This window comes from Mya arenaria, chromosome 11 (genome assembly GCF_026914265.1).
Source record: "Mya arenaria isolate MELC-2E11 chromosome 11, ASM2691426v1".
Lineage (NCBI taxonomy): Eukaryota > Metazoa > Mollusca > Bivalvia > Myida > Myidae > Mya > Mya arenaria.
In genome coordinates this window covers 5,400,662-5,416,118 of record NC_069132.1, presented here as the reverse complement: position 1 = coordinate 5,416,118, position 15,457 = coordinate 5,400,662, and the positions used below count along the sequence as shown (strand labels likewise).

General features: G+C 37.4%; 2 protein-coding genes across 3 annotated transcripts; one reads left to right on the top strand and one right to left on the bottom strand.

The window, feature by feature from the left end:
* The first annotated feature begins 3,598 nt into the window (after positions 1–3,598).
* Positions 3,599–12,012, top strand: LOC128207378 (potassium channel subfamily K member 1-like). Of its 2 annotated transcripts, XR_008256692.1 has the most exons (5): positions 3,599–4,391; positions 6,559–6,702; positions 9,061–9,459; positions 10,653–11,508; positions 11,921–12,003. XR_008256692.1 is itself a non-coding variant. In XM_052910257.1 (4 exons), exons 1-4 carry the CDS (start codon positions 4,214–4,216, stop codon positions 10,940–10,942), a joined length of 1,011 nt encoding a protein of 336 aa, XP_052766217.1. In that variant the 5' UTR covers positions 3,599–4,213; the 3' UTR covers positions 10,943–12,012. The 2 variants fall into 2 exon arrangements, 1 of the variants encoding a protein (XP_052766217.1); XM_052910257.1 differs by having other exon boundaries at positions 10,653–12,012.
* A 125-nt stretch (positions 12,013–12,137) lies between these two features.
* On the bottom strand, positions 12,138–13,660 carry LOC128207377 (cytochrome P450 2U1-like). The gene has a single exon (XM_052910255.1). It carries the CDS (start codon positions 13,656–13,658, stop codon positions 12,186–12,188), a length of 1,473 nt encoding a protein of 490 aa, XP_052766215.1. The 5' UTR covers positions 13,659–13,660; the 3' UTR covers positions 12,138–12,185.
* Between the last annotated feature and the right edge of the window lie 1,797 nt (positions 13,661–15,457).

Here is a 15,457-nt window from a genome sequence, read left to right as displayed (position 1 = left end):
CGGTTTTTTGAGAAAGAGTTCTCTGATATTCTTTTTTTAGTTTATCATTCGCTCGTTTTTTAGTGCAAAGAGTTAATGAACAGTTATCAATGAAGTGTATCCATGTTCCAAACAATAACGAAAACACTTTTATTTTAAGCGGGGCATGAACACATAACCAAATTACTAAGCCACCATTTATTGAATGAAAATTTGAAAGGTCAAATGTGTTGGTAAAACAATTGCGAATAATCATTGAATATAAAACATTTTTCTTAGTTTAAGAGTGTGTTTAATGATACATGGATATTCAGTCTTCTTACTGTCAGAGACCAGTCTGTTTTGCTCGAAGACTGGTCGATTTCCATGTAATGATGAGGACCACGCTAGTTTGTTGACAAATTTTGAGGCGTGGGTTGGGTAAAAAAAATGAGTAAATCTGTAAATTGTTGTGTGAATTTTTTCGGGAAGTTCGTATTACGTATTACAACGTCAAACAGTTCAAAATACATTTGAACGATGATATAACATTCTATTTATGTTCGAACAGTTGTTTTCGTCTGTAATTTGTTTGGTATGAAAGCAAACGTTCAACCATTCAGCTTGAAGATCAAGAAAACGATTGAAAAAACGGGATAACCATTTTTCTAAAAAAACGGTGAGTTTTTTGTTTCCTAATAAATCTTTATTTAAACTTATGTAACATTTTTTTTGAATTTCAAATATTTTATTTGCAAACATTTTTTGTTTCAAAAGTGAAGTGTTCTGTTTTGAACAAGGGGAAGTAACTACAATGTATTGTAACAGTAGTTCTGAAAGTTGATATTTCCACTCCTTATTTTGCAAATTGATGTTTTCACTGCTGTTCTGTCACTGATAAAACTCCATATTTCATCGAAAAGCATGAAAGAAACACTGATATTTACATGGCAATTGTTTTTCTTTTATAAACCGCAAGTTTAAACATTTTTATGAGCTCACGATTAATATCAAAAGATCGAAATTGCATCGAAACGGATTGACCGATTATACCCGATAACCAAAATTTATTTTAGACCGAATTTCAATTCATAATACGTCATTTCTCTTATTCTGTTCTAACCGTATGAATGCAGAGAAGAGAAAGATAAGTCATAACGTCTACGAAGGAACATTCCATATAACTAATTATGAAGCTCATTTAAAATAATACACTTGCCTTGAATTCACACAATAACTCACACACAAATCAATTAACTCCCGATTATATAACTGATTCAGGACTTCATTATTGCGAACATCATGCTCAACAACACTTGCATTAATAGGTTTCTTTACTCGCGTTTCAACCGGTTTATGAATGTCTGAAGTACGTTAATGTGCGACCCAGATCACTAATGTCATTTGCTATGTGGACTGTTATGTTGCTCCATAACAAAATTACAAAAACTCGCATCCTAAATATAAGAAGGTCACCTTTTCACGACGTTTCCATCAGCCAATCATAGGCCTATTTTAGAATTGTTGTGCGCGTAGAAATTGAGCTGTTCGAAACATTTCGCTGATTTAGCTATGTACGCGGCCAAGCCGCTAACTTCATGCCGATAGGCCGCTGAACTACTTGATCAACTTTTTAAAAAAATGTTTATAAACGCTTCAGATTGATAATTTAGTATTAAAACAGTTAATTCATCACTGGTTAGAAGAAAACGCATATAAAAATGCTCTTAATAGAAAACAATTTAAGGCCGCTATGATAATGAATGAATGAAAAAAATCCAAGAAAACGCATGAATAATTGCTTTGCAATAGAGAAAAAAATATGCGCATCGGCCGCTAGGCCGCTAACTTCAAGCCGCTAGGCCGCTAACTTCACGCCGCTAGGCCGTTAGGCCGTTATGCCGCAAGGGCGCTTAATTCACACATATGATTTAGCTTTAAAGACTTGCACACACTTCAAATTTATATTTGTGTTTGACAGAATATTTAGTGCATTTTGGAAGCGTGGCTGACTTAAGAATAAATGGAACAAAGTGGCGTAGGTTCACCATTCGGATTGTTATAAATTGATAAAAAAAATAAAAAAAATAAACAAGAAACTATGTTTTCTATGATTTATAGTGAAATATGACTTAGTAGAAAACGTATTTCTATTTTACGAATAGTTAGAAGCTTAAAATATATTACATGAACTGTAGCTAAAGATATTCCGTTTCAATTGTGTTTTCTTCTATTTTTAGTAATAGTGATATTGACCTCAACCCCAGGGGCCCCATATGCGATCCTATGAAATCTTGCTTTATACCAAGTTTGGTCACAATATGGCAACCCAAAGTAAAGATCAGTTTCAACCGTTTTTTTTCTTCTATTTTTAGTTACAGTGACCTTAACCTTGACCTTAGGGGCCCCAACTGCAATCATATGAAAATAAACTCTTCCTATTAATTAAGTTTAGTCACAATAACCCGTAACCCTTACCAAATTAGTCAGTGCCAACAGTTTTCTTTTCTATGTTTAGTAGGATTGACCTTGACCCATGAAGTATTTTGATAAACTCTTACATTCCAAGTGTGGTCACGATATGTCAACACGAACTAAATAGTTTCAGTTTCAACCGTTTGTGTTATTTTATAAGTAACAGTGACCTTGATCTTGAACCAAGGGGCCAACAATGCAATCACATGAAAGGTCTCTCCAAACTCTTCATATATATAAAGTTTGGACTCAAAATGTCAACCCTTACTTATGTTAGTCAGTTTCATAGGTGAGTTTGACGCCGCCCAGCCGCCCGCCCTGACAACTACGTACGTCATTCTTATAACCAGGATTCAATATGTGAAAACCTGGTTAAAAAAATAAAATAAAGTCGGTGCCGACTATTATTAGAAACTGAATTAGAACACCAGTTGGACATCATGTTTATTTTACCGGTTATCCTTTGGAAACTCAGATCAATAACAGATGCAATGGGCTGGTGTCAAATTTTACCGCAAGGAAGGTCAATCAATTAATCACACTCGTCGGCACCTTACTTTTTGCTCAAACTGAAGTATGGAAATTATGTGTTTTGACATAGTTTTACTCATAGAAGTTTAAAGGACTGTGACAAAAGATCATTGTCTTGTTTTGACGCCACCAAACGACAGAGACGCCAGCATTGCATTGACGCAAGTAAAATTTCGTCATAATAATTGTGTAATGTTTTTAACTTTTGGTCAGTCATGAACAGATGTTTGCAATGTGACTGTTTTGTTATACAACACAATTGTCAATTTAACCAGGCACCTGCAACACGTGCACTTCCGAAACATGAAAAAAATGCAAAAGGAATTTCGGTGTTCATTCGACACTACATTATGATAAAATATAACAATGTTGTTTAATGGAGAGATTATGCTTACGTTGTGTGGTGAATTTGATATTATCATTTTCATTAGAAATTAAGCGTCGTTTTTTCAGCTACGATTCCCCAATTCGATGTTAAGCGTTGTAGGGCGGTCTGTTAGAAATGGGCGGGAATGAGAACCTCTTAATAATGTCCCCGGCCTTAACATCAACAACGCAATAATCAAAAGCGTACACTGTATGCGTGCTTCATGACTGTATGCGTGCTTCATGACTTACTGATCCATATCATAATTTGAAAAGGAGAGTAGTTTGTGTTTATAGATGGATGACACGAACGTGTATGAGTGAATAGAAGCATGCTTTGAGTTGATGAAATACATGCATGTATGACACAGACATGTACATATAACTTTTATATACGCGAATACCGTCACAGTGAATATTCGCTGAAAGACCTTTTATTTCGCCATTTGAATGTGGCCAATTAGTGGGTTACGACTGTGGAAGATATTAATATTCGGATATAATTGGCAAGTGCAAGTAATGGAAAATGAAAATGTCTAGCTTTGTCAGAAGTCGGAGTGGGTCTGCTATTGGAAATAACAGGAATCCAACGAGGCTGTATTGATTTCTTCTGAACAAACGAACGTGTCACCACTAGCAAACATATGAATGCTAATCGAGGTGTCTCCGGCACTGCCTATAATGGAATTCAACAACCTCTAACAAGTGGCATCTGTATAGTGTGCATTTTTGTCTTTGGATTCCATGGAGATTATTACACCGTATAGGCATAAAGGTTGTTCGAGTTAATGTGCACGAACCTATTTGACGGAACTAAACTGTGCGTCGTTGCATATTTGTCAATTTAAGCTTGTGCTGTAATTACTGGAACAGTTCTTGAACAATGTCATTAAGGCGGAGCAATGTTCGATTATCGATCTTCGCTGGGTTTTACGGCCTCTATCTCGTAATAGGGGCCTCCATTTTCTCGGCCATCGAGGGACCACAAGAGCGCGAATTGGTCAAGCAACTTCGCCAGTTTAGAGATGACTTCTTGCAGGAACACAAAAGTTGCATTTCAGGTGAGGCCTTATTTTTTGCGTTCTGTCATTAGAGAGGTTGTGAAACACAATTTGTACGGGTACGTGTAGGTGTGCTACGTCATCCAGGTACGCGTAAGCGTGTGTGCTACGTCATTCGGGTACGCGTAGGTGTGCGTGCTACATCATCTAGGTACGCATATGCGTGTGTGCTACGTACGTTATTTAGGTACGTGTAGGTGTGTGTGTGCTACGTCATGCAGGTATGAGTACATTTTACACGTTTACACGTTTAGAACAATATGTGCGATAGCACGAGAAAAGCGGTGTAAGCGATTGTCAGCAGACCTACAAGTACACGTTTATATGTTATAATCAGGCTATTTTTGGCTTATTAAATGATTTTGTGTATGTCTTAATGTGAACAGTTGCGGATTTTACATCAACAGCTTGAAAAGTGGGATGAATCCATCTGTAAATATACTTTACGCGTTTATTTGCAATTTCATCAGATTGAATCATGTCTTAAAAAGAGCATAATTAAGATACTACTCGTACTACTACAGACAAAAGGTATTTGACTGTACCTGTGTCATCATCACTTCGTAAGTTTGTGATGTTACAAACGGCTTGTATTATTCTGTGATTAGTAAGTTAATATATACATTAAAACATGCGCGAGTTACAAATTTAGACCGACGTGCAAATTTTCGAATCCATAATTATTTTTAATACTTATTGAATGTGTTCAATGGAAAAGAGATGCAACCTATCTAGCTAGGTCTCTTATAAACCATTTAAAGAAAGTCTGCCGTTAACAGCTTTCGATCGGATATAACTGAAAATAGCGAAAATATCTTTACAAAAATACGTCTAGTAGGCCTCTTGAGACAGCGTTAAATCTCAAACTTTGGTTGCACGCGATATTCAGTAAAGCTGAATGCCATATTCATACTTGCCATATTAGCTTAGCATCTGACGAGGTTCTGTCTTCTGTTTGATTATACTTTCCTAGAACAAGAACCAATTTTCAACTCGAGAGACAAAGTAGACGAATTGATAGTTTTGGAGTCCGGGGTTTGAATTCATTGAATAAAGTTTGGTGAATAAGACATGAGAAAAACTTGAAGTGCCAATGGTGGCATTATCCATCACGAATATACAGATAATTGGTGTTAAAAAACCTTAATTTAATTTAAAAATATTGCACGAGAGTCGACTACCATAAAATAAAACATCTTTCCACATAAGAGCCACGCAAATATGATATAAAGTTTCAGAAACGATCAATAATTTGAAGGTCAACTCGGTAAATTCATTCGCATATACGTGCATTAGTCATCGAGGCGGTTTGTATATTTTGCTGAAGTACGTCACATAGTGAGTGTATAATGTTCTTTCTGGATCGGTAATATATTCAAAAGAACACTACATTATGAATGTCGACATATCGGTCATTCTTCTCTTTCTAAGAAAATATTAGCCGATGGACCATCACCAGAGCTGATGGCCGTTTCGTAACTACTATCGAAAAGACTTTTCGATCAATGTCGCCGGGTGTTTCATCGCTGGTAATGGCGTACAACTATTCTTCCGTTTATCAGCTGCTGATAAAATATTTCCATTACAATGGTAAATCCGCCTCGAGAAAAAAGCAGGGAAAATACAGATCAAATAACAAGTAATTAATGATTATTTTCATGCATGAATAAAACAAAATTGTAGTATTCCTCACCGCGGTTATTTACAGTGTCCATGCAACATTAATCACTGTTAGTTTGTACCTAGCTATAGTTTACCTTACTGTTGGATTTGGGAAAATTTGTTAAATTTCGTTGAAAGATCGAAATTTATTTCACCGAGATATCACAAACAGCAATATTGTCTATTACAACGAGTTAGATAAATTTTGATCTTACACCGATTCAGAACATAAGTTCTGTTTCTGTTATGCTAAAATAGAAGAAAATATCAATTTGATTGGCGTTAATTTGAAATATGAGGCCGTGACGTCATTTTGGAGACCAAATCTGAACCCTGAAATACGGGGACCACTACAAATAAAACAACTTGATATTTCGACGAACGGTTATAATATTTATTTAGCGCAGAAGAAACACGAGATGTGAATGGTTCCAATCCACTTTCGTATAGCTGTCCTTCCTTTTTACTTATGTTCATTTGTAAGTTAACTCTTTGGCTGTTTCAGACGGCGAATTGGAAGTTCTGATCCAGAAGGTTGTCCAGGCGACGAACCACGGGATCTCGGCAGTAAGGAACGTGACCATCTCAAACCCTAATTGGAGTTTCGGCCAGTCCCTCTTTTTCGCCGGTACCGTCATAACAACCATAGGTGAGTATACTGGAGTATGTATTATTTTACTATGTTAATTGACTGGCTTAAAATAGCCATGATAAGAGCCAGATGAGCGCATTCGTCCAAAACCTACGATCTTGCGTTTTTTATGTGATAAAAATCAAGTTTTAGTCGAGGAAAAGTTCAAAATCAGGTAAACGGCCCAAACTTTACAGTAAGCAAGCCCAGCAATTGGTATTTTTATAACAGATTCGGTTAATATAGCTAGACTATTTGAAGAATAAGGAGAGCTATACTACTCACTCCAGCGTCGGTGTCGGCGTCGACGTCACACTTTGGTAAAGGTTTTACATGCAAGCACCTTTAAGTTTTTTTTTCTAAGCAAAAACATCATGTATTGCATTGAAACTTTCCTTAATATAGTTAGAAAACTCTATCTTGCATATACTGCAAATAATTGCTCTCTATTACTACTTATAAATTCTGGTTTAGGGTTTTGCGTGTAAGCACGCATAGGTTACTATCTAAACAACTTATTCATGTATTGCATTGAGACTTTAAACAACGTTATTCAACCATCCAACCTACTTCAATAACATTGTCAGATAACACTGTTTTGCATAAAATGCAGATAATTGCCCTTTTTTATTGGACTGAGAATTTCATGGTTAAGGTTTTGCGTGTAAGCACATATATATGTTAATATCTCAGCAACTTCTTGATGTATTGAATTGAGACTTTATACAATGGTACTCAAATATCTAACCTTCTAGAAAACTATGTTGGATAACTCTATTTTACATTATTACATATTTTGGAAATTATGGCCTTTTATTATTCGACTGAGATAGTCTAGTTAAGGTTTTGCATGTATCCACATTTAAGTCAATATCTCAGGAAATACATCATGTATTGCATTGAAACTTTAGACATTAAACACTCTCCAACGTCCATAATTAATCGAGTAAGACAACTATTTCTTGCAAATAATGCAAATAATCGTCCTTTATTATTCGACTTAGAAATCAAGTTACGGTTTTGCATGTAAGCAAACATATGTTAATAGCTCAGCAACTGATTGATGTATTGCAATGGTACTCAGCTATCAAATGTATATAATCAGTAATCAAGTAAGATAACTCTTTTTTCGTATAATTCGAATTATTGTCCGTTATTATTTGATTTAGAAATTACTGTAAAGGTTTTGCATGCAGCCATGTTTAAGTCAATATCTCAGTAAATACGCCATGCATTGCACTGATAATTCAACTCACTTAATTAATCAGGTTAGATAACTCTCTTACCATGTACACATGTAATGTAAATATGGCTTTTTATCATTCGATTTAGAAATTCTGGTTAAGGTATTGTAAGTAAGCGTGCATAATTATGTTGATATTACAGCAACTACTTGAAGTATTGCATTGATACTTTATAAAAGGGCTCCCAACCATCCAACCTACTTGATAAATCAAGTTATCTTACATTTAATATACATTTTGCCCATTTATTATTCTACTTCGAGGTTTTGCATGTATTCTAATTTTACATTGATCCATGCCTGTTTCATCAAAAGTTAAAAGCGACGGAATAGTAGAGCGCGCTGTCTCTGTGTCAGCTCTTGTTATAACGTATACGTGTCATATAAATGCAGTGGTCTGTTGTATTGTTGCTTTTGGTGGTGGTGTTAGTAGTGTTTATACTCCTGGTCCCGGCGTGAGCACATCGAAGGGTCCCAGAGTGACAGTTCAACCACCACACACCTATCCTGGGCAGACTATCAGGCGGTTTTGTTTCCGACCGAGACTTATATAGTTATCCTATAATAGTGGTTACGGTCACAGTATGGTCAAGGGTACCTGCGGGACGAAAGTGCTGTATCAACAGTTCAATGATGGAATAGCCATACGAATTTATATTATTCTAAGGTTTGCTATTTTTTACTTGAGCACGATTTTCCATCACGAAAAGCATATCTCAGCATCTATTGAATATTCAAATCAATTTCCTAAAATAAATTCTTAAAGGCTTTGGAACGTTTGTGGTAGTATAAAATCAGACGACATTGATCAATAGGAAATGCTTCCAGTCTGCCGGCGGGCGTTTATCTTAAGGTGATTTCAATGTGCTGATTACTTTATGCTGATTGGGGGACATTTCTTAACTTAGCTGGTGCGTTTGTTGCGTGCCTTCTTCGCGAATAGACGAATAAAAAGAAGTGTTAAAAGTGAACCATAAACAATCAATCATTAACATTATAAGACTTGTTTTTACTCGCTAGGACGTACACAATTCAGTTTCAAAATGTTATATCTGTTCCCGTTTGGTTATTGTCATATTGTCGCATTTTTTCACCACTAATATGGTTAAACTAATTATTTCATTCTCTTCCAGGCTATGGTCGAGTTACACCACTATCAGAGGTGGGAAAGGGCTTCTGTATCATCTACGCCATTATCGGTATCCCCCTAACACTTGTAATGTTCACGGCCATTGTTGAACGTCTAATGATCCCGATCGGCTGGTTTCTGCAATGGATGATGCGAAAGCTGGGCCACATTTACAAAGTGTTCCACATAAAACTCTTGCACATTTCATTAATTCTAATTTTTCTGGTGGTGTTCTTCTACCTCATACCCGCCGCCATTTACTTGTCGTTGGAACCGAAATGGAACTACTTAGACGCATTTTATTACTGCTTTATATCTTTAACTACGATTGGATTAGGGGATTACATTCCGGGAGATTCACCAGACCAGGCATTGCGTCCACTTTATAAGCTCGCTACGACCTGTGAGTATATATTACGGTGATTAATGTTACGCATTGTTTCTACGTTCAAAGCCTACTGTATATATTATACTGCTATGCGCCGCAAGATGCCGTTGAGTTTGTTCCTTTCTTCTCTGAATGACGTTGCATGTTGTGTCAATTATTAAAATGGTGCACATACAAGTCGTCATATGCAAATGGTGCAAATGTAGAAATATGTGTTGCCACTCGAGTTGACGAAACAGGGTACTATACATGTATTACTAATCGAGCATCCCTAACCTAAATTGAATAGGTAACGATGATGTAAATTTGAATTCGTGTTTTGTCTGAAGTCATTCGTTAACAGATACAGATACAAAAACAACCGATTTGGGTAAAAGTCTGGTCACTAATGCAATCAATAGAATGCAATCAGTGGGGTACATCGTGCTTTTGTCACTATCTGGCCATACAATGACAATACCTCCAGGACATGCTGTGAAGCTGGTTGAACCCATCATACCAAACTTTAATTGAATTGTGTATTGTTCACACAAGCTGGCCTGAGTAATTAAGTTGCCTTATTCGGGTTGTTGAGGGCAACACCGTCGTAGCCATACCTTAAGTGATTGCTGTCTAGAAAGCAATACTTCGCTTTTTGTCAACTGAAACCAAAATGTAAAACGTTTTATTCGAACTTATGATAAGATCGCATGCTGTGTGTGTACAATAGATGCCTTAGCCAGTGTCATAGGTATACGATGTTAAACAAACGCTACTGGGTCAGTGGACTTACCCTTACCCATCCCCTTGTCATTACAAATGCACTAGTTTGTTAATAGTTGGCAAGAAACATCACATTTGCTGCTGTGTGTATGTCTAGCGCTATGTGCTCCATGCCGGATGTCGGAGAGACAAGGAGTGGTGGTTATATGCTATTATCCCAATTTGCTAATGCAGCCTTTGAGAAAGTCTTGTTGAAATCAAACTTAGAAATAGCCCTGACAATAATTGTGCATTAAGAACTAGATCTAAATGTAATAATACCGTAAAATGAAATCGGACCGAAACATGCATATGATATGTCCATCTCATTTTGCTGATATAAAGCTTCATATATAACGTTGCATTGAATGCATTGCAGAAGTTGATGAAGTCGTATATTTTTCGTGCCGTATACTGGCATACATGCACTGGTTTAAGCATAGTGAAGGTTTTTCTTTTTTCACCAGGTTACTTATTCCTCGGTCTGATCATGATGATGGTCCTCCTGGCGGCCATCTATGACGTCCCGGAACTAAACCTTGGCTTCCACCTTTATCTCAAGAGCGACGAGGTGGATGGCGAGCGCGTACGACTCAACAAAGCGGCCGGGAATTCCACTTCCACCCAGCGCTACACGCAACACGTGGATGAGGACGAGGGTGCTACAGAAGTGACAGGCGCTTCCTCCCAGTATTCCGGGATACACAGCTTCCCCCGCCCCCAGGCTACCTTAACAGACACTACGGAGTCACAATAGTCTTTCAAACAAAGACTTTTGCATATATTTGTATTATCTATGATACACGAACACTTATCCAAGAAAATACAACTAGTTATGTTTGTTTGCTTCCTACATGAGGCATATAGTCATCACATTTTCCGTCTGTCTGTCCGTCCGATCGTGTCTCAGCTCTGAATTTATTTATTATAATAGATGTTTAAATGCAATTCCACCGAATAATTTGCTTAACTCCACCTATAAAGCGTTGTGAACTGAGGTTGTGAAGGGGGAAAGCTCATGATTATACAAATGTATGAAGTTCAGCACAGATGGGGATAATTTAGGTGTTGGTATTGTAGTTCATGTATCTTTATTTACTAGTAATCAGTGATTGTCAGTTGATTTATTAGCTACCGTTTTTTGGTACGTATTAATTATATGTTTTGCTAAATGTGTATTAAAGCATTTACATAATGTAATTGTAATTATTGATTTGAAGTCTGTACATGCTGTGGCAATACAACCGTTGCTAAACTGACCCGATCTAGACGAAACTTGCGCGTGTACTGTCGCACTATAGTTGTCCATGCTGCTGTCTTCATGTAAGTTTCAATTACTACCATCGAGCATAAAACGGAAACAGTGAAGCATTTTTTCCTGAATAATGTTAGTGAGACGATGTAGAACCTTCGCACTCAAGTTTTGCGCGTCTCCTGACAACCCTGAACCTCATATTTTGCGACTGACCTTTGGCCTTTGTTCTAAACATATCGAACGAGCACGTAATGTAACTCATTTACCCTTGCCCCAATTTCTCGACAGTCTTTAAGCGTAACGGGAGTAAGTGGTTAATTTCATGAAGCCATTAAACCAAATATCTTAATTAATCTTTATTTTACTAAATAATAAAAAATATCGTGATTTCTTTTTCATGTCCAAAGAACTCACAAGAATGGAAAAATGCACAAGTTATACCGAAACAAAAATAATGAGCATAGTTTTATTCTGTTTTAGGGGACTGTTTCAAATGTTTCGAGAAAATGGAATACTCTATTTATGTGACCTTGACCTTTTACCGCCGTGGTTCCAACATGGACGTCGAGTTGACTTGATGTGTAGGACATGTTATTCAAGCTTTATGCGGAAAGCCTATATAATAACTACAAGAGCAATTAGGATGTTATGTTTATTTGAATCATTGTAAAAAACAATTTCATATTCAAGAATAAAAACAACAGTAAAAAGTGCAACCTCTCATCAGCGTACTATTACACCAAAACTATCTTCTGATAACGTTCACAGGATAGTCCAGTGGGCGATGTGTTATTCCAAATACACCCTTCAGACTTGGCATGCCTGACTTATCTGGTTTTACAAATTTGTATCTTTTAACCAGAACTGTAATATACATAAATAACTCGATTCGAGCCAAACTCTCACCAAGGCAGGAACGCTGACCGAGAGAAAAGGGAATAACATTGCTACTAGGTATAACCCTTAATTCATCTTTATCCAAGAATCGCTCGGGTTTGAAAGTTAGAGGATCTTGGAATATGAGAGGATCATAATGAACAGACGCCAAGTTCGGCAGTATGGTTGTTCCCTTAGGAATGAGATAACCTCGGAAAAACACATCATCCAGAGTGAAGTGTGGCATAGATAGGGGAATATTACTCCCAATGCGAAGAGTCTCTAAGATAGTGGCCTCGACATATGGAATAGAACCCTTGTCTCTAACTGACGGTGCGTCGTCTCTGATACTTTTGACAATTTCGTTGTACAATTTCTCCTGTGTGTCTGGAAATACGACTAAAAGCTGAATCAGCCAGTTGAGCGTGGTGGCTGAAGTTTCGCTACCAGCGGCCATCAGTTCATGTAACGTTCGCCATAACGTCTCCTTGGTACTAGGAGAGTCCTCTTGTAGAAGAAAGTCCACTATACATGACTGTCTTCCTTCTTCATAAGTTTCGAACTGTGTCCGACACATTTCATCGAAATACTTGTGCAACTCCCTACTTGTTTTGGCACACCACTTTTCGCCCAACAGGTCTCCAGGCAAATAACGGAGAAACGGGAAGCAGTAACATTTGATCTGGTTGGCTGTAAAGTCTTTGAAGCCAGTCTCTAACGTTTTAAGATACCAGTTAAATCTCCCATTGTTATATCCTGCTCTGCGCCCGTGTAAAATGCTGAAAATGACATTTGCCAAGCTTAAAGATAAAGGCTTTCGTAGACAGGAAGGTTCCTCTAATGAGTCGATGTGGTCCGTCAGACAGGTCAGCTCATCATAAATCAATGTCTCTAGAACAGCGCCGTTTCTGCTATAGCACAGTTCCCTAATGGAGTTCATGACAAACGTTCTTCTCGCCTTAAATTCTTTTCCATTCTCAAATAAGATGCCACCTTTTAGTTCCTGGTTTCTCGTAAAGTAGTTGTCTGGTCGGAACATAAACAATGATCCCTTCTTAACAAGAGCTTCATGGATGGCACTATAACCATTTAGCACAACTGTCAGCTCTGATCCAATATATAGCCCGTATACGTCTCCATATTTTTCTCTTAATTTCCTCAAAGTGTGAAGTGTATCTGTCCCAGCTAGCGAACCCAGGTTCCCTATAAATGGCCAACAGGGTGGACCCGGGGGTACCCCTGTAAGGCGTCTCGTAGAGATGTACACAACTAGGAATGTCACAAGAAATACTAGAAACACAGTAAAATTATCCATTAAGCTTAATTCTCTCACGATATTCATACTTCCCATTTCCTAAATACACCTGCACCTGTTATGAAAATAGGTTAAATATCCGATTTATCAGTCTGATAAACATGTGTATACTGGCTTTTACTAATGGACCATTTTACTATATTAGCCTGGCCTGAGACGAATAACAAATCCTAGTCACGGGCCTGTCATATTAAAGTTGATCTTCTCTATGTTTGAAGGCTACTTCAGTCTTATTTCATAATTGATATTGGTATCATTTGCTTTTTTATAATTATGATGTGTTACGTAAAATACAGTAGCTTATTTACAGCTCAGCATCGGTTCAAGGGATATGATACACATCTGTACAGTTTATGTATACAATATGGTATGTGACAATAAATTTATAAAGCAAATTGAATGAAATCTCAGGAATTAGCTTGGGAATGTGGGCTAATCACGAGCGATTGAGTCACGGTGAAACGTTATCGACCTTACAACATGTGTGACCTAAAGTATCCTTTATACGGTGAAATTGGATTTCTATTGGAATATCCATAAGCTTAGCTATGAATCTATCCATGTATAGGCCATGAGTATGATATTTAGTGAAGGGTCTTCAACAAATGCTGCTTGCTGACGCCGACCACAATTTTGAGACGAGTAGAATCCCTTTCTAAAAAAAAAGTCGAGCGAAACATTGCGGCAACTATGAGTGAACAGGATGTACGTTTATTTTACGATGTTGCAGGACTATCCATAGACGTCGACTGACCCCAGTAAGAGTATACGTATTGATAGGTCGCGGGACATAGTACTCAGTGTTAGAGACCCTGGTTAAAGAAATCATGTTCTTTACATGCGCCAGTGTATAGCACTGACACCAGATACCCATGTTTCGCGTCTTCTCCCGGAAGACAATTAGTATTTTAGTGGTTATGCGAGAGATCGAACCTGTGACCGTTAGGTCAATAGTCCCGTGTTATCCGCTAGATCACGGATCCGTCACGTCAACTTTGGATAGTTCACATGAATACGACTGACTGCCATAACCCATTGAGACGGATATTTGGAAGTTTGTTTGTTTTTCGAATTTTTCAAATTCATTTGCATGCTCTTGCTTGTTTTTCTTGCTTTCGGTGCCATAAAACACAATTAATAATGATCACGTCAATCAAGGCAGTCGGAACGAAAATTCGTGCAAATTTATATTAGTAAATTAAAGGACGCCATGCCAGTGGCCTACGTAAAATGTGCATATCAAGTTTGAAGACTTTACACCAAATTCATTCAATTTATTGATCGGAAACGAGAGCTCTCATATTCCTTCTTGCAAAAGTTACCTCGACTTAAAAAAGGACCATCATATCGACGAACGTACGACATTCGGGTTGATATAATGGTATAAACACATATGTTATGAAGTGTTCATTACTAATTCAAAAAGTATTTCCCCATACAACTTCATTATTACTGTTTTGAAATTTATAAAATTACTATTCAGTGATATACTGATTTGAAACAGTAATCGTACGGTACGATCGTTCATAACAGGGTCCCGAAGAATGACAAGTGTGCGCATGACGAAGTGGACAACGACGCCGGACTAATGGAATCGCTGTGTGTGTGTCATGGCGTCAATTACTATCATGTGTCTTGTCAGATATCCTAAGATCATTATTGTCCACAACGATTCATGTGAGTTATATGTTGAATGGGGTTAGCTATGGCTGGGAGTCGGATTAATTGGTCCAAGGATATGGCACACACTAAGGGGTCTGCGTCAGAGGCGCCAATGCTAGGACAATTAGGAGATTAATTTCCTTCGGGAAAAAACAGACGGGCTC